The sequence below is a fragment of the Panthera uncia genome, unplaced genomic scaffold, assembly GCF_023721935.1.
Source record: "Panthera uncia isolate 11264 unplaced genomic scaffold, Puncia_PCG_1.0 HiC_scaffold_455, whole genome shotgun sequence".
Taxonomy (NCBI): Eukaryota; Metazoa; Chordata; class Mammalia; order Carnivora; family Felidae; genus Panthera; species Panthera uncia.
Window position 1 is genome coordinate 20,407 of NW_026059600.1, and position 25,692 is coordinate 46,098.

At 46.5% G+C, this 25,692-nt stretch overlaps 1 protein-coding gene and 1 long non-coding RNA gene across 3 annotated transcripts; one reads left to right on the forward strand and one right to left on the reverse strand.

Annotated features, from left to right (window-relative positions):
• Positions 1-9,875: 9,875 nt before the first annotated feature.
• On the reverse strand, positions 9,876-23,708 carry LOC125918114 (regulator of cell cycle RGCC). 2 transcript variants are annotated; one of them, XM_049624157.1, is made up of 5 exons: positions 23,312-23,708; positions 22,603-22,788; positions 13,602-13,709; positions 11,794-11,856; positions 9,876-10,505 (listed from the first exon to the last, which is right to left on the reverse strand). In XM_049624157.1, the coding sequence occupies exons 1-5, from the start codon at positions 23,358-23,360 to the stop codon at positions 10,498-10,500; spliced, it is 414 nt and encodes a 137-aa protein (XP_049480114.1). In that variant the 5' UTR covers positions 23,361-23,708; the 3' UTR covers positions 9,876-10,497. The 2 variants fall into 2 exon arrangements, with proteins under 2 accessions (XP_049480114.1, XP_049480113.1); XM_049624156.1 differs by lacking the exon at positions 23,312-23,708 and having other exon boundaries at positions 22,603-23,304.
• Positions 19,581-20,616, forward strand: LOC125918116 (uncharacterized). The gene is made up of 2 exons (XR_007456382.1): positions 19,581-19,948; positions 20,175-20,616. It is a non-coding gene; the product is annotated as an uncharacterized LOC125918116 (long non-coding RNA).
• Positions 23,709-25,692: the final 1,984 nt, after the last annotated feature.

The following is a 25,692-nucleotide window of genomic DNA, read 5'->3' on the forward strand; positions in this document are numbered from 1 at the left end:
AGAAACTCAAACTCAAATGGATTAAATAACTTGCCCGAAGTCTTCCAACTAGGAAGTAGCAGAGTCACTACTCAAGGCAGTTCCCCTAAGTCGTAGTTCAGCCGTATTCTCCCTATTCCATGCTAGTTTAAAAATAAGGAGCTGTTAGTTTCATCTTCTAACTACCATTTGCGCTAAGAAGGCCGGGGAAGCATCTCTTAGCTGCTTCTAACATGAACTCCTTTCTCAGTTTAGGCCAAGCCTCAATTTACCAGGTGCCAGGCCGAAACCAGCTCCCAGGGGAACCTGGTGGGGGGACACTACTCACACCTCCCAGCAGCTAATGGGGTAATGGAGGAGACAGGTTGTACAAACCTGGTTGTGGCCGAAGCAGAGTGAGACACGGGTGCTATGCTAGGGAGACAGATGTGAAGCTAAGGCGGCAGTCATGGCTTCCAGGTGGCATGAATCTCATCCCAGTAAATTTGGCTACCCTGAGAACGAGGCTGGGGGGCTGCCAGATTAGCTGTCTCTATTGCTTGGCTCCTGAAGAAGCTGGTTCGATGCACTCTTCAGGTACTTTCTGTGTTTCTGCTTTTCCACATTTGCTCAGGGCCTAGCCTGGGAAGCAGGGCCCCGGAGCTCCACTCATCAGCCCCTTCCTTCCCTGGAAGTCAGATGTTAACCATGGCAACACTGACCTTGGTTCTGAGAGTGTCAGCCATTGGCTGGAAGATGAGTGACAAAGAGCAAAGTCTCTGAAATTTCTGCCTAATCAAAGTCCCAAAGAAGCCAACCTCTGAGCTTTGAGTAGCAGGAGACGAACTGACCCAGAACTTTCCTTGGGGGCTGGCTGGGATGACAAAAAAGAGCAGGCATTTAACCCCAAAGGGCCCAGACGTGGTCCTGCTCTGCCGCTCTCCGCCGCCATGACCGGGAGCCTCAGTTTCCTCAGACGAGGTCCTGCTCTGCCGCTCTCCGCCGCCATGACTGGGAGCCTCAGTTTCTTCGTCTGTAGACTGGCAATGATAAAGCCTGCTCATCGGGCTGCCCTGAGAATGAGGAGAGGCCACCCATGGCACAGGCCCCACATGTGGTACTATTAACATTGGCACTGAATTCCTGCCACAAAGAGCTCTTACACAGCTTCTGTTTATTTTTTTAAAATGTTTATTCATTTTTGAGAATGTGCACGAACAGGGTAGGGGCAGAGAGAGGGAGACAGAGGATCCGAAGTAGGCTCTGCACTGACAGCAGAGAGTCTGACGCAGGGCTCAAACTCACAAACCATAAGATCATGACCTGAGCCAAAGTCAGACGCTTCACCAACTGAGCCACCCAGGCGCCCCACGGAGCTTGTCTTTAAAAGCTCTAGAGTGGGCTCACTCCAGCATTGCGTTCACAGAAACATCCCTCCTTAAGTGGCCTTCTTTGAGGATTACTTCACACTCCTTAAATGCCAAACTTATCTATTTAAATCCCAGAACAGGATGTCCTTGCCTCTGGAAACCCCAGTGTGACCTCTGAGGCTATGGTGCTACGCTGGAAACAGCGCCCTTCGCGTGACAGTCCCCTCAATCCCATGGCCAAATGAGACATAGCTGAAATGGTGACTCTAGGCGGGGCCCACATCAGGTTCTCATTGTTAGCCTGCCTCACAGCCTCTGTGCACAGAGGCACCAGTTCATGCACTGTTCAGCTGTCAAGGTGGGATTGAGTACTCGAAAGTGGAACAGCTCAAGAGGCCCGCAGTGAGGACCGGAGGGAAACCTGGAAGGAACAGCCACAGGACCGGAAAAACCTTGTTAGATCAAAGACACCCCTCTTCCTTCAGAAAGACTCTTCCCTACACCCTTTCAGGCAAATGATTATCTAGCCTTTAAAAACAAAAAAGCCTCAGGAGAAAGCAAACCCCAGCCCTCCCACAAACTCACCACCGATTGGTGTGTCCAGCTTAGCCCAAGATCCCTAGTCCATCCTTGGTGATATGGAAAGCAGGCAGCCTCCCTTAAGTGGCCTTAAATTCCCATTCAGTCGTTCAGGACAGCAGGACAATGTAAGCCCAGCCCTTTGAAAGGAGAGTTTTCTTTCCTGACACCTCATACCTCCCCTCAGACCATCTCCACGTTCCCTGTGTCTCTCCTGGACCGTGCAGCCACTAAGAGACTCAGAAAACCAGTGTCTGAGCTCGGGCCAAGAAACGCAAGCCAGGTGCTTCTCATCTTAAGAGAAATAAAGTAGTGATTATGTAGCGCAAAGTCTTAATTATCAGGAGAAAATGCTAATCCAACCTTTCAGATCATGGTAGTACATCTGTCTCTTTATTTCCAAGGAGGGAACAGTTTTACCTTCCAGAACAGGGCTGAAGACAACACGAACAGAATCCTAAACCCCAGGGTGTGGCAGGATTGAAAAGGCAGAATTCGCACAAAGAATCGCAAATTACAAACGGTGCAGCCTGAAAAACACCCTGCAGCAACCTGCCAAGGAGAAGCCATCTCTTCACCGTCTCAATCAAGATTTAAAAATCAGAGAAGGATCGAGATCTCATTTTCCCACGTGCCCTGGGACCCGTGAGGCTGTGGCCCCGAACCAGTGCCACGGCCCCTCTGAGGGCAGGCTCTAATCTTAGCACAACGGGCCTCCTCAAATCAGAGTGACCTCCCTTCCCAGGCGGTTTCCTTGTCTGTGTGCTCCCTGGCTCCCTAGCCTGCCGCCGGCCTTATGCAACTTCTCTTATCTGTGCACAAGCAATTGCAAACAAATGTCCTTCCGGGCACAGCTAATCTCTCTATCAGTCCTGGATCACTTGAGATTATGATGGTTAATTATAATGGTTTGGGGAGCTCATTTTCCCCGTAGTATATTTACGTCTCTGATTTCCCCTTCCTGAAACTTGTCGTCTGAGACTTTTGTCTAAGGGTCACTTAAACCTTTGGCCCCAGCGTCCAGTTTCTGATGCCTAAAATGAGGCAGCCTCATTTTAGATGAGGCTTTTTGTGTATCAGCCCAAGGAAATAGAGCCAGTCAGGGGCAAAGGTGGGACAAGGGATCAGATGGCAGCCCTTGTTCCATCTGAAAGGTGTGCTGCTGACCCGCCTTCCAGAATGATCCTGAACTCTGTGTTCTTTCAAGATTCCTTTCCTTTGAGTCTGCTCACCTACCGCCACCCTCACTGGGTAAGTCATGGGTAAGAATGTTTCCCACATTCCTCTGCGGCTCCCTGAGTTATCCCAGGAACTCACTCCACACTCCCACTTTCCTGAGCAGGGCAGCTTCTCACTCAGAATCCCTCCTGTCACAACACTGCTGCTCCCTTCCCCTCCCGTGGCTCTCAGGGCCTCCTTCCGGCAGCACCAGACCCTGCCTGCCAGATACCCTTGACAAGTGAGGGGTCACACTCTGGTCCTCCCCCTCCCAGACCTGTTCTTGGCTGAGCATGGGCTTCCTTTGGCTTAGAATCTACAACCAAGCCTTGACTCTTCTGATTCCAGAACAGGCTTTGGCCCTGGGCCTAGGACAACAGGTCAAATGCCTCCTGGGAGCAGGTAGGAATGGGCCCTTCCCCATATGTTGCATGAAACCTCAAATACAAAGGTGATCCTGTTTTGAAATGTTGATAAGCAAGGACAAGCCCATAGGCGAGCAGACCAGTCCAGGCCTAGGAAGCAGAACTGTCCAGTGAGCAGCTCAACACCAGATCCTCCAGGGATCTGGAACGGCTCTGCTTTTTCCCCTGGGCCTTCCAAACCAGAACCCACAATTTCATCTCTTTCCTTCCAACTAATCCATAACATACACATGCACACACATGCACATACATGCACACCCACGCATACACACACGTGCACATGTACACATATATGCATTCGTTCACATGTTCAGATACACACAGTATGTTAACAATATTCTGTCACCATGGGGCTCAGAAGATTTTACTGACTTGGGAATTTTTGAGTTCTAGGAAAAAGTATTAACACTGTGTCAGGATCAGGGTCGGCTTAACATCAGACATCTCCCTGGAGAGACTAGGACGTCTGCCTCTTCTCCCTACTATCAGTGAGGGTGTCTGAAGTTCCACCACTAAAGATTTGTTTCTTTGGGCCTCAAAGCTCTCTCTGTCTTCAGAGGTCCCTTCTCCCCCTATAAATGATAGGAAAGCTGGGAAAGGCCTGTTATGGGCCCTCCAGCTGCAATCTTGGTCCTGGATCAATTCTTCAGATGCTTTGGAAGGATGGGAGCAAGGCCCTGGGGAAGGGAAAGCAGAAAAAAACCTACAAGGGAAGTGAGAGGACAGCACAGACAAGACAAATGAGCACCCACGGACACTGTCTCACTCCTGATCTGCCTGGGCTGTGCAAGAGGTGAGAAATTTCACCCATGCCCTCAACAGGTATAGACTGAGCACTTACTATGTGCCAGGAGCCATGTCAAGCACTGGGGATACTATGGCAAGCCAAACCAGAGATGGTCCCTGCCTTCATGGAGTTTATGGTCCACTTGCAGGAGGGTGAGTAGAAATCAACCCCCAAAATCACACTAATGACCATTTCATTACAAACCAGGATGAGTGCACTTAAAGAGGGCTCTATAAGAATAGCAGTGAGGAACCAGCCTAGACTGGGGAAGGGGGTATGGGCAGGAAGGCTTTCTGAGGACATGATGCTTGAGCTAATTCTAAAGAAGTAGAATTAACAAGAAAGGCAGAGAAGAGTGAGCACCCTAGGTAGCGGGAACTGCATGTGCAAAGGCCCTGTGGTAGAAAGAAACCACCTAATACTGCCATTGTGCATAATCCCTAACCTTTAGTAAACTTTGAACTTGAAGGAAAATGCTCCTTTCTAAAAATGTGTTTCCCTTTCCCTTTCCCCTTCCACTTAGCCCTGCACCTAAATCAACACCAAGCAATGTAGAGGTGAGCTATGCAGGAGAAAGCCTAAAAACAAAAAAAAAAAAAAAAAAAAAACAGAATTGCAGACAGCAGCTATGACAGCCATTTCCTGTTTGGTGTCTGTCACCACAAACCTTCTTAGCCAAATAAATTAGCACAGGAAAACATTTGGAGAAGGGTGTGGAAGAAACACATACTGAAAAACCAAGAAAAATAGCCCATCTGCTTTTCAGAGAAGAGCTGCAAGTCTGAGGTAGGGTCAGAGCCCACTCAACCGTAGGGGCTGAACCTGGAGGAAGCTGAGGCCCAGAGAGGGGCCAGAATCCAGTCAGTGGCAAGGCTGCGGCTTGAAGCTTCTCTCCCTGCCCTTTTTCCTGTGCTCTCTCCCTGCCTCGCTCCCTCTGGCCCTATCAGACTAGATCTGCTGGCTTTCTTCTATCAGATGAGGAACTGGGTGGTTGCAACTGGCCTCTGGGACCCCTGCAGGGTAAGATGGAGCTTAATTTTGCCTTGGGTACAGGAGCCCAATGTCCTTGTGATATGAGGGGGTGGGGGGAGGAAGAATACTAGACGCTTTACATCTTCTATATTTGATCTTCACAAGGACCCTGGGAGACACAGACCTACACTCCCATTTTATAAATGAGGAAACAACCTCTGAAAGGAGATAAACATGCCCAAGATTGCCCAGATGCTGCACGGTATGGTGAGATTTAACCTGGTCTAGTTTGAAAGCCCATACTCTCTCTTCCTTTGTCCCATCCCATACCCAGAAGGATATTTCTGTGGAGAAACTCAGGGTCCCCAGTCTTGACTGATTGCCAGTAGGCCACCCATCACCACCTTCTGTGGTGATGTGCCTTCTAACACTTGGGGCCAATGTTCTGTGTAGCCAGGCTCCGTCATAATTTCCCAATAAGTCATGTCCATTGAACCAGCAAGGCACTCACCCTGCACTGCTCACCTGTTAGTGAGAAACTTCCATATTGTTTAAGCCACTATAATTGGCTTTGCTGATTCCAACAGCTTAGACTCAACCCTACCTAAGTATTTTATGTACTAATGTGCATAATTAATCTCAAAGTAGGGTACATATCATGCAGCGTTTTTCAAGTACGTATGATCTTAATACCTATTTTTCAAAACAGGTTAGGAATGTGTTCCTTAAAATGAATCTTGGGAAGTATTGAAAACACTCTTTTCAACATACCCAGAGCCCCAAGCTGCGACATGACCCACAGCTTGCTTGTCTCCAGTTATTCATCTAACAGAGGTTTATAAAATATAAACTACCCTCACCCCAACAATTCCCTAAAGGAATTCACTTCTTTTTTTTTTAAAGCATTTTTTTAAATGTTTATTTATTTTTGAGAGAGACAGAGTGTGAGCAGGGGAGGGGCAGAGAGAGAGGGAGACACAGAATCTGAAGCAGGCTCCAGGCTCTGAGCAGTCAGCATAGAGACCAAACACAGGGCTCGAATCCACAAACTGTGAGATCATGACCTGAGCCAAAGTTGGATATTTAACCACCTGAGCCACATAGGTGCCCCAAGAATTCACTTCTTTTCCCCAAACCACTGACCCTACCCTCACAACAGCCCAAAAAACCAGATACCCTGCACTTCTAACTTTGGGAGTCCCGGTTCCAAGAGACCATAAAGAAAGAGCTGACAAATGCAGATAGGTCCACAATTCTGGAAGAGGCTAGTAATAAAAATGACAGTGACAATGAACAGCCACTGGTATCCTGATGAAAAAGATTTATCCAAAGCAAATAAAGGTCCCAAACGTGAATAAGAAACAGTTCCACATAATGGAGAAGTTATGTTTAGACAACAAGCCAAGGGCTTGTTTGATTAAAAAAGAAAATATTCCCACAACTACCATCATACTTAATGGCAAAAGACCATCAGCTTTTCCTCCAAGATCAATAACAAGACTAGGTGTGCCTTCTCACACACCACATATTTTCAACATTGTGCTGGGAGTTCTAGCCAGGGCAGTGAGGCAACAGAAAGAATGGAAGATGCATTCAGACTGAAAAAGAAGTGAAACTATTTCTATTTGCAAATGGCATGATTTTGTATACAAAATCCGCACACAAAAAACTACTCAAACTAATAAACAGTTACAGCAAGGCTGCAGGATACAAAATCAGTATGCAAAATCAAGTGTATTCTGTACAATAACAAAAACAATCTAAAAAAATTATGGAATAAAACAATTCTCAAATGTTTTCTTACGTTGTCATCAGAATGAATAAAATACTTAGGAATAAATTTGACCCAAAAAGGTGCAAAATTGATACAGTGAAAACTACAAAGCAGTTGAAAGAGATTAAGAAGACCTAAATAAACTGAAAGGTATTTCACATTCATGAATTAGAAGGAAGACATAATGTTGCTAAAATGGCAACCCAAACTGATCTAGAAATTCAGTGCAATCTCTAGGAAAATCCTAGCTGCCTTTTTTATAGAAATTGACAAGCTGATCCTGCAATTCACATAAAAATGCAACAAATCCAGAACAGCCAGTATAATCTTGCAGAAGAACAAAGTTGGAGGACACACACGTTCTGATTTCAAAATCTGCTACAAAGCTACAGTAATGTAGTCTGTGTGGTCCTAAAATAAGGGTAAACATATAGATCACTGGAAGAGAACTGGGAGTCCATCAATCAACCCATACTGATTTTCAACAAGGGAGCCAATACAATTCAACGAGGAAAAAAGTGTCTTTTCAACAAATAGTGCAATGACAACCGGATATTTATACGTAAAAGAATGAAGTTGGACCTCAGCTCACATCATATACAAAAATTAGCTCAAAGTCTTCAAAGACTTAAATGTAAGACTTGTATAATGTAAGAGTTGTAAAAAATTATGCAACTCCTAAAAAAAACCATGAGTAACTCTTTGTGACCTTGAATTAGGCAATAATTTCTTAGATATGACACCACAAGCACAAGTGACAAAAGAAAAAATAAATTACATGTCATCAAATTTAGAACTTTGGAGCTTCAAAGGACACACAAAAAAGGTGAAAACATGATTTACAAAATAGGAAAAAATATTTGCAAATCATATATCTGATAAGGGACCTGTATACAGAATACATAGAAAATAGAAAACTCCTACAACTCAATAATAATACAGACAACCTAATTTAAAAGTGGACAAATGAGGGGAGCTTGGGTGGCTCAGTCAGTTAAGCATCCAACTTCAGCTCAGGTCATGATCTCACAGTTCATGAGTTCAAGCCCTGTGTCGGGGTCTGTGCTGACAGCTCAGAGCCTGGAGCCTGCTTCAAATTCTCTGTCTCTGTCTCTCTCTGTTTCTCTCTCTCTCTCTCTGCCCCTCCCCTGCTTGCACTCTCTCAAAATAAATAAATAAATAAACTTTGTAAAAATGGGCAAAAGATTTTAATCAACATTTCTCCAAAGAAGATATACAAACAGCCAATAAGTACATAAGTAGATGTTTGACATCATTAGTCATCAGGGAAATGCAAATTAAAACCACAATAAAATACAACTTTACAACCAATAGGATGCCTTTATTCAAAAATACAGACAATAACAAGTGTTGGTGAGGATGTGGAGGAATGAGAACCCACGTATGTTACTGATGGGAATGTAAAAGGGAAAAGTTTGGCAATTCCTGAAGAAGTTGAATATAGGATTATCAGATGACCTGGCAATTCCCCTTCAAGTTATATTCCCAGGAGAAATTTTGAAATATGTCTACATAAAAATTTGTACATGAATATTCATAATGGCATTATTCATTAGCCAAAAAAGTAGAAACAACCCAAATGCTCCTCGACTAATAAATGGATAAACAAAATATGGCATATCCATACAGTGATTATTCACTCATTAAAAGGAATGAAGCACTGATTCATGCTCAACATGGATGAACCTGGAAAATAGCACGCTAAGGGAGAGAAGCCAGACCCAAAGGGTCACATACTGTATGATTCCACTAATTCCAAACATCCAGAATAGACGAATCCAGAGAGACAGATAATTAGGTACTGGCGATGGCTGCACAACTCTGTGAATATACCAAACGTCACTGAATTGTACACGTACAGGGATGAATGTTAAGGCATGTGAATTATATCTCAATAAAGAAATAAAGAAAATATTTGGGGCTCAACCCCAAAGTTTTCCCAGAACCTGAGGAAAAGACAAAGGTTAAAGAAAAGGCCATGGAGTTTTCTGATGCCCTAAAAAGCAGATCAAATATAAGTTACCTCTCGAAGATATAAATAAAATTCCGAGGAGTTATGTTTTAGATTTGTGGCCTATAGAAACAAAAGGATTGAGTTTGTAACTACCGTGATTCTGATTATCAAAGTAATGCTTGGTTGTTTTAGAGGTTTTAAAGATAGAAAAACATAGATAAGAAAATTATGAACTTCCCTGTTTTTGTGCTCTCTCCATCCTCCCCAAAAGGCTGGTGGTGGGAAGTAGGGGTGGTCATTGCCTTCCACATGCAAAGCCCACCCTGTGGAAGACCTTGCGTCTGGACCCTCCAGCTCCACAGAAGCCACCTGAACCTAAGTATCAAGCCAGTGCCATCAGCTCTTGCCTAACACACAGATCTGGTAAGAGCACCATAACTTTCAAGTCCTCCAGCTGCCCCAACGTTCACTCCTATTTCAGTCCTGAATTTTGAGTGCAAATAGTGTTTCTCTTAATTGAAGGAAAGAGCCCACAGCACCTAAAAAGGTGGTAAGATATGAGGAGAAGAGAGGTAGAAGAGAAACCCAACTTCCATCAAAACCACAATCCTCAGTCAATTAAACAACCCATGGCCCTCAAATTAAGATTCTCATGAGGAGAGCCTGGGTAGCTCAGCGGGTTAAGCATCAGACTCTTGACTTCAGCTCTGGTCCCCATCACACAGTTGTGAGATCGAGCCCCGCATCAGGCTTCTTTCTCTCTTCCTCTTTTTCTGCCCCTCTCCCACTCTCTCTTTCTCAAAATAAACAAGCCTAAAAAAATAAATAAAACCAAATAAAATAAAATTTCCCATGAATCGTATACCAGCATTTCCCTCTGGAGTACTGAATGAGGTTCAAAGTCACACTTCCCCACCCTATTGTCTAGAGTGATCTGGAGCATTCAACGCCCTCATTAGGCATCAAGAGGGGTGTTATTCCCACTAGAACATTATTTGAATGAGAATACATTGAAAGATATTTAAAAAAAAAAAAGTTTACAACATACAGACTCCAGTTCAAATTTTATTTGCATACAAAAATATATTATACTGGGAAAAGCATATTACTGTTTCCAACTATATATAATTAATTACAAATATTTCCATAAATGCACTTTAAATTACAGGAAAGCTATGTTTTGAGAGAAAATACAATATTAGCATGGGTCATCTGTTCTAATATGCTGCAAGCTGGTCAACAAAGTCAGTTTCACGCTCTAAATTGCCCAGAGATGATCAAAGGCTGGTTTCAGAACGAGTCTGAGAATGGCCTGCTGGTAGGTGAGTTCTCATCTCTGTCTGCTCTGGCAGCAAATTCCGTAGCTGATTTTACCAGGGTCCTCGGAGCTTTCTGAAGCTTCTCCCTTAGGATGAAAGGACCCAGAACTTCTCCTTGTTTCACATACCTGTTAAAAGGAGATAAATAAGGTTATCATGCACTCATAAGAGTTTCCAATTCCTAGGCTTAACCAGAGCTTAACACCGTCGCAGACAGGCATCAAAGCATCATACTTAATGGCAGGTTTCCCACGTAATGTATGTCTGATTAACTGGTACAACCGGGCGGCCAGCTGCAATTTCCATGAAGTAGGCAGGCTTGTTCCACGGGTCTCGTACAAATTGTGCTGTAATTACAATAATCTCTGTCAAAACAGGCGTGGGTCTTCTGATGTGGGATGGTATAGCAGGTAAGAGAACGGGCAAGAGAAGGTAGAAAATACACAAGGACTTTCCACCTGAGATTTACGTCTGTCTGAAACAGTATGAAGAACAGGGTCATTTTTACATAATCAGCTTTGGATCTAATTTTTCAGGTTACACCTGGCTATTTAGCAGAGGATACCATAAAACATTCCTTATGGAAAATCAACTCTTTCATTAAAAAAATTAAGACCCTAGGACAAAATTCTTCTGCTCTGTGACTGAATGAGACCCCCGCCTCTCCCCCAAGAGTAGAGCTGCTGAAACTTTTATCCCAGAAGTCCTAGCTGATTCTTCTGGCTCCTGTAATCCTTTCCTCTTGAAACAGAGTGGGTAGATTGGTTCTCAGGGCCCCGTCTTCTGGACACCCCCCACCCCCATTGTAGTTATGGTCTGATATCTTCAGTTCCCAACATTTCCAGTCACATAAGGGGGTACCATTAGTGTAACTGCCAAATGGGACACAAAGTAGTGTGTACTTAATCCAGGTTTTTCACTAATTGGTGTGAGCCTTTGGCTATGGGGTCTCCCCAGGCCAATTCTTTCTTTTGGGATTCAACCCTTTAGAAGTCAGACCTCCCCAAATCCTTGGATCTAACCTGGAACACTTCCTTTGCCCATGGGATGGAACCATCTGGCTTGTTAAAACATTGGTTTTGTAGTCAGTTGGCTCATTTCTCCTCCAAAAAGCCTGCCAGGACATCGTGATGGTAAAGCTCCAATCTTGCTCTAATAACTACTCTGCATTTTTCAAACAAAATGTCATTGTTTGCTGGTAACCTGTTCTCACTGTTTGGAAAGGCACACGGTCTACATTAATGCAAACTTGTCCTCAGAATTTCTTTCTGAGCCACTAGGGTCCTGTTTCTGAACCTAAAGAAGCCCAGTGATGTAACTTCCTGCCCCCAGGCAAGCTGGTAACTATTATGGCACTTTATCAGCGGTGTTGGTTGGTTTTCTGTTTGATTTTTTTAATACGAGGCGCGTACTCACTTGCTAATGTTCTGTCAAGATCAGCAATAAAGTCTTCTAGCTCTTTCGTGTCTCCTAGTTTAGCTGAAAAACAAGAGTCGACCTTCAGTTTCCATATCAATGACAGCTCAAGAAGCCCTCTGTTCCCAGGATTATGCGACCCCATTTTGTATCTCTGGATCTTCAGAGACGTTATTTCAGACTGTCCCGTACCAACCCCAAGTGTCTGCTCCAATGTTTATTTACAGTCAACTCAGACACTGATTCTGAAGATTAACCTAGACGTCCCCTTCTTGTGTTTTTTCAGTTCATCATCCCCTGTGCCACCCTCACCCCAACAACCTAGAAGAAGAATCTCCCTTCACTACCTTAAAAGTCTGAGGGGCAGGGGAGAGGAGAGGCTGGAAAGGAAGATGAAAAGTTTTGATTTTTTTGACTCTGTAGGTTTTGAGTTATCAGTCAAAAATGTCCGGTAAGTGTGGCACAGTGCAGAGTGGACACCCAGATTCAATATTCCCACTAAGCCTCGCCTTTGACACATTCTTGTTTGTGCCACCACCCCAGGGCAATACCACAGCCCTCGGTATGAAACGAAGGAGGAGCCACTGTTCTTTGTCAAAATGGTACAGAAAGGCAAACTGAGGCCTCCGGGTCTGGGACAGCCTCATCCCATCCAGCTGTCAGGACAAGGCAGCCAGTCCTTGTCTTGATTTTGTTCCCTCTATATCCTGAGACATATACTCGTTCCTGTAGGGTTCGTCATTCATGCCTTGTCCGAAACACGTGCCTGGATATTTGTATTAATTAACCCTTGCTGGCTGGCTACAAATGGCTCGTTGTTCTCAGCTTTTAAAGTCAATTTGCCACTAGGGCTTTTTCCTCCTTCTGTAATTCCTACCTCTTAAAGATCAGGTAGCAAATCTCGGCACGTTTTCAGCCACTTCCTAGACTGCCCTGTCTCTCTGAATTCAATAGCTCTGTTTTGCAGAGAGCTGGACAACAGCAGAGTCCCTAGTGACTGCTCAACACGGCTATGTTGAGAGGAGAATTTAAAAATCAGTCTTTTGAAAAAGAGGGAAATTCTGCCTTTAATGCCAAGAGTGAGAAAAGTAATAGAATCTTCATATTTCTTTTTAACCATGTTCCATTTTTATTGCATTCTGCAACTATTTTCAGCAAGTATAATGTTTCTTGAGGAGAAAAACTCCTTTTGTTTTCAAGAGGGCACTTGTCCAATGTAACAGAACATTCAGCTCTCTAGCTGGAGACACTTTACAAGTTCCAAAAAATAAGAAACTGCTCATGCATCTTTAAAAACTTTTTAGGTCTATTAATATCACAGTAGAGACAGGCTGGAGCTGCTATTTTAAATCATGTGAGATCATGGCCTGCCTCATGATGATGACCCCCTTGAATTGCTAAATTGGTAATCTGAAAGCATTGGTTACATAGTTAATGCAATAAAAAGGATCTCACTTTCTGCAAACCCTAACTGCTGAGTTTTCAATTCTTGAACCAACCAGTCTGAGAGAGCACTGTCATTTGGCATGGTCTTGATTACACCACGTGAGAGAAAGCAGAGCGTAAAGACAAGTGTTCTTTCTCCCTGCGGATCTGGTTCCTTGCCCCTCAATTACCTGATTTCATTTTTACACCGATCAGAATCCTGAGAAAGGACAGTTCCACCTCACACCGTACGAAGATGTTAGTTTTATCTATTTATTTTGCACATTTGGGAAGGGTCGGGGGTCAGGCGGAAGAGACAAGAGACCGGGAAGGGTGAGAGAAGAAGGAAACCAAAACCCTCATACCACCACTCACGAGCCTACCTTTCCGAGGAGGGACGGTGGGGGAGAGAAGAGCTGGAGCAGCGTCTGTTGGAGAATTCAGTTTTTCATCACTGAAGCTGAAGCTGTTCCTATAGAGCGAATCTGCACCTTTCAGGAAAGAAAATGTAACTCGTTCGAGATGGTTTTCAGCTCATCTCCCAAAGGAGCAAAGTCGTAAAGAAAACAGGTTGATTTCCAGATTTTATAGTCATGCCCCAAAATGATTTGAGATAGGGGTGTGTGCCTGTGTGTGTGTGTGTGTGTGTGTGTCCAGTCAGGCACACTGAAGGCCTTGCTTCCCTAAAAAAAAGGAGAGTGTGACAGGATGATCACGACCAGACCAGCCTCCTTTGCAACACACAGGATCCCACTGCCCAGGAGTCTAACTGACAGCTGAGCCGATGCTTGGCTATTGTGGGGTGGGGGGCTGGTTCAGGATTTTAGACCTAAAGAATCGTCTCTCCTGAAAAATGTCCCTTCTGCCCTCTGAACTCCCCGAAATACAAACATAAGGTTGGGTCCCATTACTTCAGAATCCTCCCTGACTGCTCAAGACTGTCTTTGGCCTGGTTTTCCTGAGAACCTACATTCTGAGGATAAATAAGCTAGAGGGTCAGAGACAAATATTTCTTCTAGACGTTGTCAATTATAGACACTTGGAGTGATCCTGTGGCTTCTTCTATTGCCGTACCCCAAAGACCAGAGCAAGAGCAAGAGCAAGGCAAGGTCCCAGAAGCAGAGTTGTGCTGGGAGTCAAGGGAACCAGCTCAGCTACTTAGATACTCGGGCGCCCTTGGGCAAGACTGCATCTCTGAGCCTCGGCTTAGCCATCAATAAAATGGGAAGGCTACATAATCCTTAAAGTTCCTTCCAGCTCTGAAGTTCTGAGACTCTACTTCTCTAAATCCTGCCAAAAATGAGGAAACCAGCCCACAGCCAGTTCAGCCATGTGGCCATGACACCAAAAGGGAGCTGGTGGCTGAGCTCCACCCCCTCAAAGGGCTCAAAGGCAGAGCAGCCAGCAGAAGCAGGATGTGGCCTGTGAGGTCACAAAGTAACAGTCTTCCTGGCTAAAACAAAACACAAAGCCAGGCACACTTGTAGCAGATATGACCTCTGGAAAGTCTCTGCAGGTTACGGAGGGCGGCTGAATCAAGAGGGCCTGGCCAGGGCTCTATTCCTCTTTGGGATTCACTCACTTGAATCCAACGACCTCCAACTCAGGAGGAGGCAAAAACTTCTTTCTTTGGTCCCCATAACTCAAAGTGAACATGAATAAGTTATAAAAGATAAAAAGCGTTTTCCAAAGCAGAGGTTTCTCATCACACAATAATTGAGCTTCATCCCTAAAAGACTACTGCAAGTTCTCAGACCCTACACCTGGCTCCCTTTCCTCCCACCCTCCTCTGACCAGGTGGCCCCAGTGCCATCTTATCTTCCTGACCTACGCATTCATCTTGTTCACTTTTCCAGACATGCCCAACTCTCACGATCTTTTCTCCCCTCAGAGGTCCAGCCTAAGTCACCTAAAAGGACCACAGTCACTTTTCAGGGCTTTGGTGATGAACACCTAATGAGATCCAAAATACCAAACCCCACACATAATATTTCCCCCCAAAAAATGTTCCTCAGAACACTGGTCCTTGGGAAAGAAGAACCATGTATGTGATCAACTAAGTTTGAGAAACACTGAGCACCTTTGGAGACTCCTACTGGGTCTTCCCGCTTCAATGTCCCTGAGAAGTCTTGTTTCTCCAGTTTAACTATGGGACACCTTTTTTGTGGCAGCCCATTAACATGTCTCAGGACACTTGCACAGGAACTCAAATGGGGAAGCCCTTCTGCTTGCTTTTCCAGCTGAGCCCACCCCTAGAGCAGTCTGGATTTTCTCAAGGAAAAGCCTTTCCCTTACATACAGGAAAGCGGCCGTGTCCATGGCAGACCTACGGCAGGGCGTCACTGTTTGTCACCACGCAATAGGTAGGAGAATCGCCACAAATAGAACCTGAGAAACTTGTAGGGGAAAAGATGAGGTAAGACCCAGGGGCAGGAAAACCACAGAGAGCCCTGTGGAGGCCGGCTTCATGCCCAAACCCCGGAGCCAGAAGGAAAGAACATGAGGCGTTTGGCACATTATCTTTGGCTCTGAGGACACCTGACAGCATCGCTCCCATCCCTGGCCCAGACCGCCGAACCCAGAGACTCGCTGGCCCAGGCTTCCATGGCCACACCTCTGGTCTCTATCTCTCAGAAACACTTGGCCCTTGAGAGCCAGTTTCACCAGCATACCTCACTCCACCCAGCCCTGCACCACTGGCCCTTGCCCTGACTTTGGACTTCATCCCTATTCTGCTCCAACTTTCAGCAATTTTACATCCACATACAGCCATCCTTTGGGGGGGAGGGACACACTCACACACAGTTTGTTTACCTCACAGGCAAGTAGACCAAATGTCATTGAACTTTCGGGGAAGGAATGATCTAGACAGGAAAAAGGCCATTGCAAAATGGTAGGAAAAAAAGAATCCAGTGAGGATTCAGGAAAAACTCAGGTGGTTTGGAGACTCTGTAGAGAATGAGTCATGGTACTGGGATGTTGTCACTGTGTACCTCTTAGCCTTTACAGCCTGGTGCTAATATGCCTTTTTGATCCAAGTATTTTCTTCAAACTCAGAAAATATATAGACAAACTGGCTGTTACTTGCCTAATAAATTCAGTTGCAAATCAAACTTAACATAATCAGAAGTTCCTCTTACTGCTAATGAATGGGGGAATGCTACTCCCCCAATGAGGGAGAGAGAGAAAAAAAATTCTGGCTACAATATCTATCTATATATGCATATATATATATATAGGTATACCCCTATATAGATATATAGAGATAGATAGATACACGCAAACACACACACACACACACACACACACACACACACACACACACACACAAGCATGTCAACTTAGCATACACTCACTTCCCCACTTCCCCTCTCCCCCACACCTCCTAACCAACCACACACACAAGTTCACACAGAAGCTCATTGCCACACCTTGATTCCTCTCTCTTTCCATGAGCTTCTGTGCACAACCTGAGCCAGACCTAACTCCAGGCTCCAAAATATTCAACCATCAACAGGAAGCGAACCCTCAGCATCCTGAAGCCAAACCTGCCCACAGTTCAGTCCCACCCTGTGGTAATATTCTACATACGTCATTCATGAAAAAGATGAAAAAAAGTAACTTCAGGAAGCCCAAAGCTACCACAAGGCCCAGCAGAAGCTGCCACAGTAGAGCCGTATGGGATAAGGGGCCATATGACAACCGCGTGGCCCTGTGCAAATCACTTCACCTCTGAGACTTAGTCTCTTCCTTAGCAAAAGGGAAATAATAAGCTAGCCACTCTGTGTATGATATGTATGATTTTCATGATTTTTTAATTAATTATTTTAATGTTTATTTTTGAGAGAAAGAAAGATGTGAGCAGGGGGGAGGGGTGGAGAGAGGGGGAGACACAGAATCTGAGGCAGGCTCCAGGCTCTGAGCTGTCAGCACAGAGCCCAAGGCGGGGCTGGATCTCATGGACTGAGAGATCATGACCTGAACTGAATGAAGTCAGACACTTAACCGACTGAGCCACCCAGGCGCCCCTGGTTTTCATGATTTTATTCTAAAGTTCCTAGTTAAATGGAGGATAACCTGTCCAGGAGAGCAAAGGGCCCCACAGCGAATGGTTAACAAGCAAGATTCTGAGCCTGGGCTTCCTCCTCTTCTTTAGATAGCAGCAAAATTCTCAAGAGAGGCTTATCTTCTGAGGCACCCTCGAATAAACCTCCCTAAAACAAACCACCAACACAGAAGTGCCCCCAAGCTGTAGACATCACTTTCCTTTATCCCATAAAATTTCACTCCATGGACTTTTATTAAGCACCCTCAATGAACAAGACTTCAAGGTAGGCATTACGGTAGATTAAAAGGTAAGTAAAGCCTAACTTCCTGTTCTTTTCACACCTCTGGAACTCTATCCCTTGCAAAACAACAGCCTGTTAGTCTGATAAAATGATAGCGATGTGTTGCTGGCTGATAGCATATTAATGTATTATGGCCCCACCCCAATATCAGGTGGTGCCATTAACAGGGGTTCAAGGACACAATCAGTGATGATTTGGGGAACCTTAGCAGGTGATAAGACTACATTTCAGGGCTCCACAAAATCTACTTCAATCAGCTCTAAAGCCCCATCTCACAGGCATCTCAAAGGCCCATTAGAAATGTCCTTGGCCAGTCAACTTGGCATGCGGAATCCAGGAACCTCAAACTTAGGTACCAAGTTCCCTAAGACACCATCAGAAGAAATGTAAGCATATTCAATATACAAAGATCTAACTTTAAGAGCACCAACAGAGTTTGAGAAACTCAGCTGTAAAAACAGAAGCTTGTTTAAAAGGTAGTTGTGCTCTTTTAGTTTGGGGGTGGGGAGAAAGGTAATTTAGGGTTAGCACCAACATGTGCTACTCCAGAGGGAAGTAAAACCACAGACAGTAAACCTTGCCCAGAGCTCCTGTAAATATAGAACAATCCCACACGTTGAAGACAAGCAAACTATAGTAATTAACTGAGAAAAAGAAAGCCTTGGACCTCTTTCCCTTTTGCCACAGTGAATGGTGGTGGGGAGGGGTGAATCTCCTCCACAAAATCTAAATCCTGAAAGCCTCACTAAAAGTAGGATAGAGTAAGAAAGAGCCCTTTTCCCTTTCACCAATATTGTCCCAGCTTCCCTGACCACTGGGTCCCTTTGGACACCTCTCGAGGTCTCCGCCCGAGTGAGACCTGTCACCCATCTGGAATTCCTAACAGTGCCAGGGCAGCCCGAGAGCTCCTAACTTCTCGTTCTCTCAAGGCTTGAACAAGTTCAGATTCCAGTCTCTGGATCTCCTATGCCAAATCAGCCAATATGCTACCTGTCATGCTAACACCCACTGTCCACAAGGTACCTTCTCCCAGGGCCAAGCTGGAGCAGACTAGGAAAAGATATACAAATGTTCTGGTCTTGCACCTGCTGAAAGAAGCCAGTTCCTCATTCCCTAAAACGGCTCCACAACATCACAATATCTCTTGCAGTCCCAGCAGCCTTCAGACCCTTCCTGTTAAGTAGCAAAACACTTCCTCTCTTCAAAGGAAAAAAGGTAAGTGAAATCCCAATACAGCAGAGATAGTTCATACCACCATTTAAAGTTCAAGGTCATACTGTAAACTTCATATAAAATCATTCAGTGGAAACATAAATTAACACATTGGCTAAAACTTGGTAATTAAAGGGGAGCCTGGGTGGCTCAGTCAGTTGGGCATTAGTCTGACTTCAGCCCAGGTCATGATCTCAAGGTTCACGAGTTCAAGCCTGCATCAGGTTCTGTGCTGACAGCTTGGAGCCTGGAGCCTGCTTCGGATTCTTTGTCTCCCTCTCTCTCTGCCCTTTCCCCACTTGTGCTCTGTCTCTTCCTCTCAAAAATGAATAAACATTAAAAATTTTTAGAAAACCAGTAATTATGAGTTAAAATTTCATTAAACATATTTGAGAAATCATGGTGTGCCTTTACAATTTTGAAAATACTGAAAACAATATATTTTTTTAAAAGTTAAAACCAAAGAAGTTTACAACCCCTAAAATCCCTCTAAGGGTGAAGTTTGAACAACACTGCCCTTCCACTGCTAATGTTAAAACTGCTCCCACTAAAGTGTCTGAGATCTCACCTGCTGGACCGAAGTCTAGGGGAAAGGAACCAGCCTGTTTTGATCAACCCCTATTTGAATGCCATCCTTAATGTGGAGTTATCTTGCAATTTTCATTTTGGTCTTCTTCACATCTTTGGAGGACCTCCCCCTCCCACCCCATCAGTAGGAACAGGAAGGAGTGTTTCTTTTTTTCTTTTTCTTTTTCTTTTTTTTTTTTTTTGAGAAAGAGAGAGAGTGTGTGTACAGGGCAGGAGGTGGGGAGCTGAGAGAGAGAGAGGGAGAGAGAGAGAATCCCAAGCAGCCTCTATGCCCAGTTGGATCTGACAGAAGGCGTGATCTCACAACCATGAGATTATGACCTGAGCCACGATCAAGAGTCAGACGTTTAACCAACCGAGCCACCCAGGTGCCCAGGAAGGAGTATTTCTTTTTAAATGTCCATTCTTCTCTCCTATCTAAATAACTTGCTTCTTTGGGTGGAAGGAATATCTATGTTTCTCCTTTGTATGAAAGCAACCCTAATTTTTTTTTTTTCTAATGAGAAAAGGAAGGGTTCTTCAAAAAACAGAACTGCTACTTTGAGCTATCTTGGAAGGTGGATCTTCTGAGTGATAGAGCAGTAAGTAGCAGGCAGAGTGAGAATCAAGGTGCTGCTGGTTTGTAGCTCATATGTAACATTTGCATGCAAGACACTGGCTCAAATACATCTGACTTATGTGATAGAGCCTGGTGTATGCATTTTAATGTCTTCTTGAGAGCATGAAACAGTGATTTTTTTCTTCCTCATCATGAGCTTATGGATGTTTCTAACAGTACTACTAAATAGCATCCTTTCCATTTTACAGGTGTAGAAACCAAGACCTTCCAGACCCAGGCTGATGACGACTGCCTTGAAGAGACACAACCACTGTTGATAAACAGGTGAATGATTTGGGTCCAACGGGACTTCAGGTCTATTCCTGAGGACCTGGTTCCCATTCCAGCCAACCATCCATGGTGACAGAGCAAGGTCTTAGAGACAGCTCACGCGGTTCTGCTGTCTTATCAGAAACATGGAGATAACAGTGCCTATCTTACAGGACTGTGGTAGAGGTCATATGAGATAACACAGTTAAAGCCCAACAAAGAAATCACTACTGATAAGAGCTAATAAATAATAACAATAATCATAGTAAGGGCTTGGTAAAACTGAGCTGCTCTTATTATCATTATCCTGGTATGTCTCCCTTTTGGCGGCCTAAATCTCAGTAGGATCTACTTCTCTCAAACATTCTCTTCCTCAGAAAAGCATTGAACAGACAAATACGCATAATAAATGTCTGTGCTCAGTACTTGGTGGCAGTTAAGATACACACAGTATGCTTCCTTAAGAAATTACTGTTTAGATATACACCAATTCTGCCAAGACTATTTCTAACCAGTCTTATGGGGGATAAGCTACACATTTATGAAAAAAGACAAATATCATCTGAGCCTCCTTTATACCCTCCCCATTACTCTCTAGCCACCAAACTAAGGGTTAGCTGAGCAGTTAGCAACAAGGGCAGAAAGCAAAATGCATGCACGCACATACACCCCAAGAGAAACTATAGATTATTCCAAATTTCTCCCCCAAAACCATTAAGGATGGGTTTCTGAGTACCCTCTCTTTGAGGCCCCTGAAAACAGGTCCCAGATCTGAAACCCTACCCAGAGGGAGCTGCAATCACCCAGGATGGGCAAGTTCAGACCACATCCTAGCCAAATGAGGCCCTGTGTCAGAAAGGACTTGTTCTTTGCAATAGTGCAGTACTGGACAGTCTGTCCCAGCTTTCTTTCTTGTGGGAGAGAGAATTTGCACTTGATGAATAACTTGCTCCATGACCCAGCAAAAGAAGACATATTTAAGTTTGGCCACAGCTTTGAGACAAATTTCAGAAGTTTTGAGATTTCTCTTTGAAATTGAAAACAAGCGGTCTGGTCATTAGCAATCAAGTCCAAAAATGCAAAACAGAATATTAGCAGCACACTATTCCATCCCTGTTCACTTCAAAAACTTCAATTAAATCTAACCCTTGGTCAGGACTGCCAAGGAAAGTCATGATGGACCTCAGGTTTCTGACTCAATCCCTGAACAGGGTGTCAAGCACTTTTATTCATTCTCAGGAGGACAGCTCACATGGGGTCTGGGACTATATCTTTGCTCTGGAACAAGGAAGAGCTTCAGATTTCAAAAGAAGAGAATCACAAGGAAAGGTCCTTGGGTCATTGCTTTCACTTCCAGAGTCAAGGGCAGCAAAGGGAGTGACATTCGTGCTGGTAACCCATCTAGAGAATGAAGTCTCAAGAATAAGTCAGAAAAATTTAAATTCACTTTGAAAAATAGTAAGTCTTCCAGAATTTGAAAACCAACAATTTGAAAAGTTACCAAATTTTCTATCTGATACCTAAACAGATACCCATATCTGTTCGAACAAGACGACTTGTTCTCGAATTAAAAAACAAAAACAAAAAAAAAAACAAAAAACAAATTGTCCTGCTACTTGCAAGGTTGTTTAAGACAAAGAGACCCTGCGGTAGTCTCCCTTCTGAGAAAAGCCGCCAGGAAGCACCTCTGTGCCCATCTGCCCTCTGGCTCCTTCTCCAGCCTGAGTGGGGGTGGGGGGAGCTGTGGAAGCCAGTGGTCCCACTGGTGGACCTGCCTGAAGAAGGACACTTCCGAAAATACTCGAGCCCCGCCGTGCCAAGGAGTCTTTCAAAAACCGCATGCAGGGCACCAGCCGGTCTGGGAGCTCGGAGCCAGAAGAAAACGCAAGAAGTTATTTCAAAAATCCCAAGAACAGCCGCTTATGAAACTTCTGGTTTCACAAATTTTTCGGTATTGTGCCCTCCCATGTCTCCCTCCACCCCCATTCCTGTGGCACTTTCTACACATACTCTGAAAAACATGCAGAGAGAGAAAAGGGCAAAGGGAAGGGAGGGGAGGTAACGGTGGGAAGGCCTGGCTTGAGTCCCAGGAGCCCGGTCTGGCTGAGTCCGGGCAGCTGCTTAAACCCTCCGGCCTCAGGACACCTGCAGGCAGCAGGTAGACCCGCGTGCCTCCAACAGCCTTCGCGTGACAACCCGGGGGTTTTGCCTGTCTGCGGGCGTCCTAGAGACTGCGCGGAGCCTTAGGGCTCGCTTGGCTGGGCTCCCCACCCCTCGGCTTCCAGAGAAGCAGAGACTCGAGCCCCTAGGACCCCTGGTTGGGAGTTCCCGGCGCTCCCGCGCCTTCCCCGGTGGGGCCACACTTACTGTCGGAGTCGCTGAAGCCGCTGCTGTCGCTCACGCTGGCGCTGCTCCGCCGCTTCATGCGCTCCAGGTGCTCCTCGTAGTGGAAGTGGCGCTCGTGGAAGGGCGACGCGAAGTCGGCCAGCACCGCGTCAAACTCGCACAGCGCATCCGTCAGGTCCCCGGCGGCCGCCGAGTCCAAGGCCGGGGCTGGGGACAGGGATGACGGACTCAGGTGCCGGGGCGGGACGGCTAGCCCGTCCCCGGGCCTGGAGGGGGCCGCCACCATTCCCCAAGATAACTAACATTCAGCGCGCGCCTGCCGAGTGACAGCCACGCTGTCACTGCCCGTTGCTTATCTTTTCATACTCCCAACCAGCCCCTGAAGCGGTGGTATGAATCGTGCCCGTTTTAGAGATGGGGAAACTGAGCCTCCGCTGAGTGAAGCTGCAGACCAAAGGTCACCCAGCTAATCCACGCGGCCGAACTCTTTCCCACGCCCTGTAGGGTACTTGTGCCCACGCTCGTCCCTCGGGGGCGCGTGCGAACGGGTAAGCGGTGGCAAGACGGGGTCAGGCTGTGCCCGTTAAGTGGCCCCAGCCAGGCGCGAGGAAGGCAGCTGAAGCCCGCAGGGGAGGATGGGGACCCGCGGGTAAAGGGACGCCCCCGGATCCCCCGCCTTTCGCCCCCCACCGCGCCCGCGGGGCCAGGGCTTTCAGGGTCCCGCACTCACCTGCGGCCGCGGCCGCCGCGGGGCTGCTCTGCGCTGCGGGCGGCTTCATGGGCAGGCTCGGCCCCGCGCGCGCGGCGGAGGGTCCTAAGAGGTGCTGGGCTCGGAAACGGTGCAGCCGCTTGCGCTCGCGCTCGCGCCCACGCCGGGGCTGCTCCGGGCCGGCTCTTGCGCTCCACGCACCCGCTCTGCCGGCCGCCCTCGCCCGGCCGCGCTCCCGCTGCGCCGCCTACAGTACGGTGCGCACGCCCGCTCTTTCTCCCACCGCCGCCACCCTCCCGCTCTGCCGTCTTATAGCCGCTGGCGGAGGCGGGCCGGGGCGGGGCCGCGAGGTCTGTCCCAGCCGCCACGCGGGGACGCCCCTGTCCCCCAGGCGCCGCCCTCGCCACGCGCCCGCCGGGGAACCGCAGTGACGGTGAGTTGCCGGAACCCGGGTTACAGCCCCAAATATTTACTCGCCGCTTCGCCCGCGCGCCCTGACAACCTCAGTCGCCAGTGTCTCTGTCGCCACCGGAGCCCCAAAGAGTTTACGGCTGGGCTGGAGCTCCCCCGCTTCCTGCCGCGCGCCCTTAACCTGGAGCCTTAGTTTCCTCAGCTGTGAAATGGGAAGTGCCGAGCCTCTAGCGTTTGATGCGAAGAATACAGTAGCCCTAGGAGGCCCAGACGGGTGGCGGAGACGCAGAGGGAGGCTCCCGTGTCCCCACCGCATTTCACCAGGGGACTTACTGATTGTAGGCAGACTGGAGAGAGTAGGGGACGAGGAGGGACCGAAGTTGTGGAGTCCACGCGGTTACAAACCTTAATTGCTCCCATCCCGGAGCTCGGAGTTTGACCTCAGTCCTGGGCTTTCACGCCAGCCCCGACTTTATTCAGGAAGAGTTTTTTCAGGGGAAGAAATGACTGCGTAAATGCGGCGCATACCCAGCGCCTTTCAGTGTCCAGACCAATGGGCCACCCTGCCCAGCCGCCTGGCGGGGGAGCAGTCGTGCTCTCTTGAATAACTCTCCTTGCACTGCCCCTTGCGGCAGCCAGCAGTCACAGGTGACTATGTAAATATATAACAGCTGAAATAGAATACAATGAAAAACTCAGTCCCCAGGGCTCACCAGACACCTATCAAGTGCTCAACACCCATCATCTCAGAAAGTTCTATTGGACATCCCTGCCAGCGTCTCTGACCCACAAAACTGACCTCAGAGGGAAGAGAGGCCTATTCTTACCCCTCTCCCCTGTTATGAAGAGCCTCCTAGGTCAGGTCCTGGCATTCCCCATTTCCAGCCCCTACATCGACCCTGAGAGGTGGAATTAATGCTTGTTTCACCGGTGAGGAAAGGGAGGCACCAGAGGTCAAGCAGGTTGCCACTCAGTGACAGAAAGGCAGGTCTGTCTGGTTTCGGAGCCACTTTGGGCTTTACCACACCCTCCCTTCCTCCACAGTGTAAGGTGAAGAGCTGAGCCCATAGGAGAAAGAGGCTCCAAAGAAGGAAGCAGATAACCCACCCAGGTCCTTGAAGCTGCAGGGCAAGGCATATGCATCTTTCATTTTACCTCTTTTTCTTATTTTTCCCACCTCCTTAAATTCTTTGTACCTCTCTTTTCCTTCCTCTTGACTTGCCATGCACCCAATATGGGTGATGCCCTGGGCTAAATGGAGCAGCAACCAATCTGGAAGCTGAGGCCACGGAGCTGCCCTCCAAATACCATTCTGCCTTCTTTGGGGGGGCTGGGGTGCAGGGAGGCTGGCGCTCTAGTCCAGCTCATGCGTGATGGCTCAGGGTCCCTGTCAGCTCAAGAATCAGCCACACTGACCTTCAAAAGACCCTACAAAACACCCCACTTTTTAGCAGCCACACCAATTTCCTGAGAGAGTGACCATGAAGATAACCTTGTCTCCACTAACACAGGCTGGTTGGTTGTTGTCATCTGTACCCCCTTATAAGGGAACTCACCCCCTTGTTGGGGAGATGGCTGGGCAGAGGGCCCCTCTAGGATGGGTGTCACTTTGGCTATGGAGAACTATTGCTCTCTCTCTTTCCTGATTGTAAATTTTAACGTAAAGAAAACATAGAGAATTAAGTAATAGCACTCTATACCCACCACTGAGAATTAACACATGTTAACTAACATATTGTTATTTTTGCCTTGGATTTTTTTGTACGTGTGTGTCAAAACTGACATACAGTCAAGTGCACAAATCTTGAGTGTATAGTTGATAAAGTTGCCCTATGTATACACGTGTGTGATTACCAACCGGATCAAGATACAGTATTTTGTCAGCACCCCAGAAGGGTCCCTATGCCATTTTCTAGTCAATAGCACTCCTTTAGTAAACCCCTATGGTAACTCCTATTCTGAATTCTGTCACCAGAAATGAGTTTTGCTAA

Bases quoted from the DNA above. Each gene is read 5' to 3' on its own strand.
- LOC125918114 (XM_049624156.1), bottom strand. From the start codon at position 22,867: ATGGTGGCGGCCCCCTCCAGGCCCGGGGACGGGCTAGCCGTCCCGCCC. The intron at 13,710-22,602 runs GTAAGTGTGGCC...CTTTCCTGAAAG, and splicing joins CGGCTTCAGCGACTCCGACA to GTGCAGATTCGCTCTATAGG. The intron at 11,857-13,601 runs GTAGGCTCGTGA...CTTGTTTTTCAG, and splicing joins CACCGTCCCTCCTCGGAAAG to CTAAACTAGGAGACACGAAA.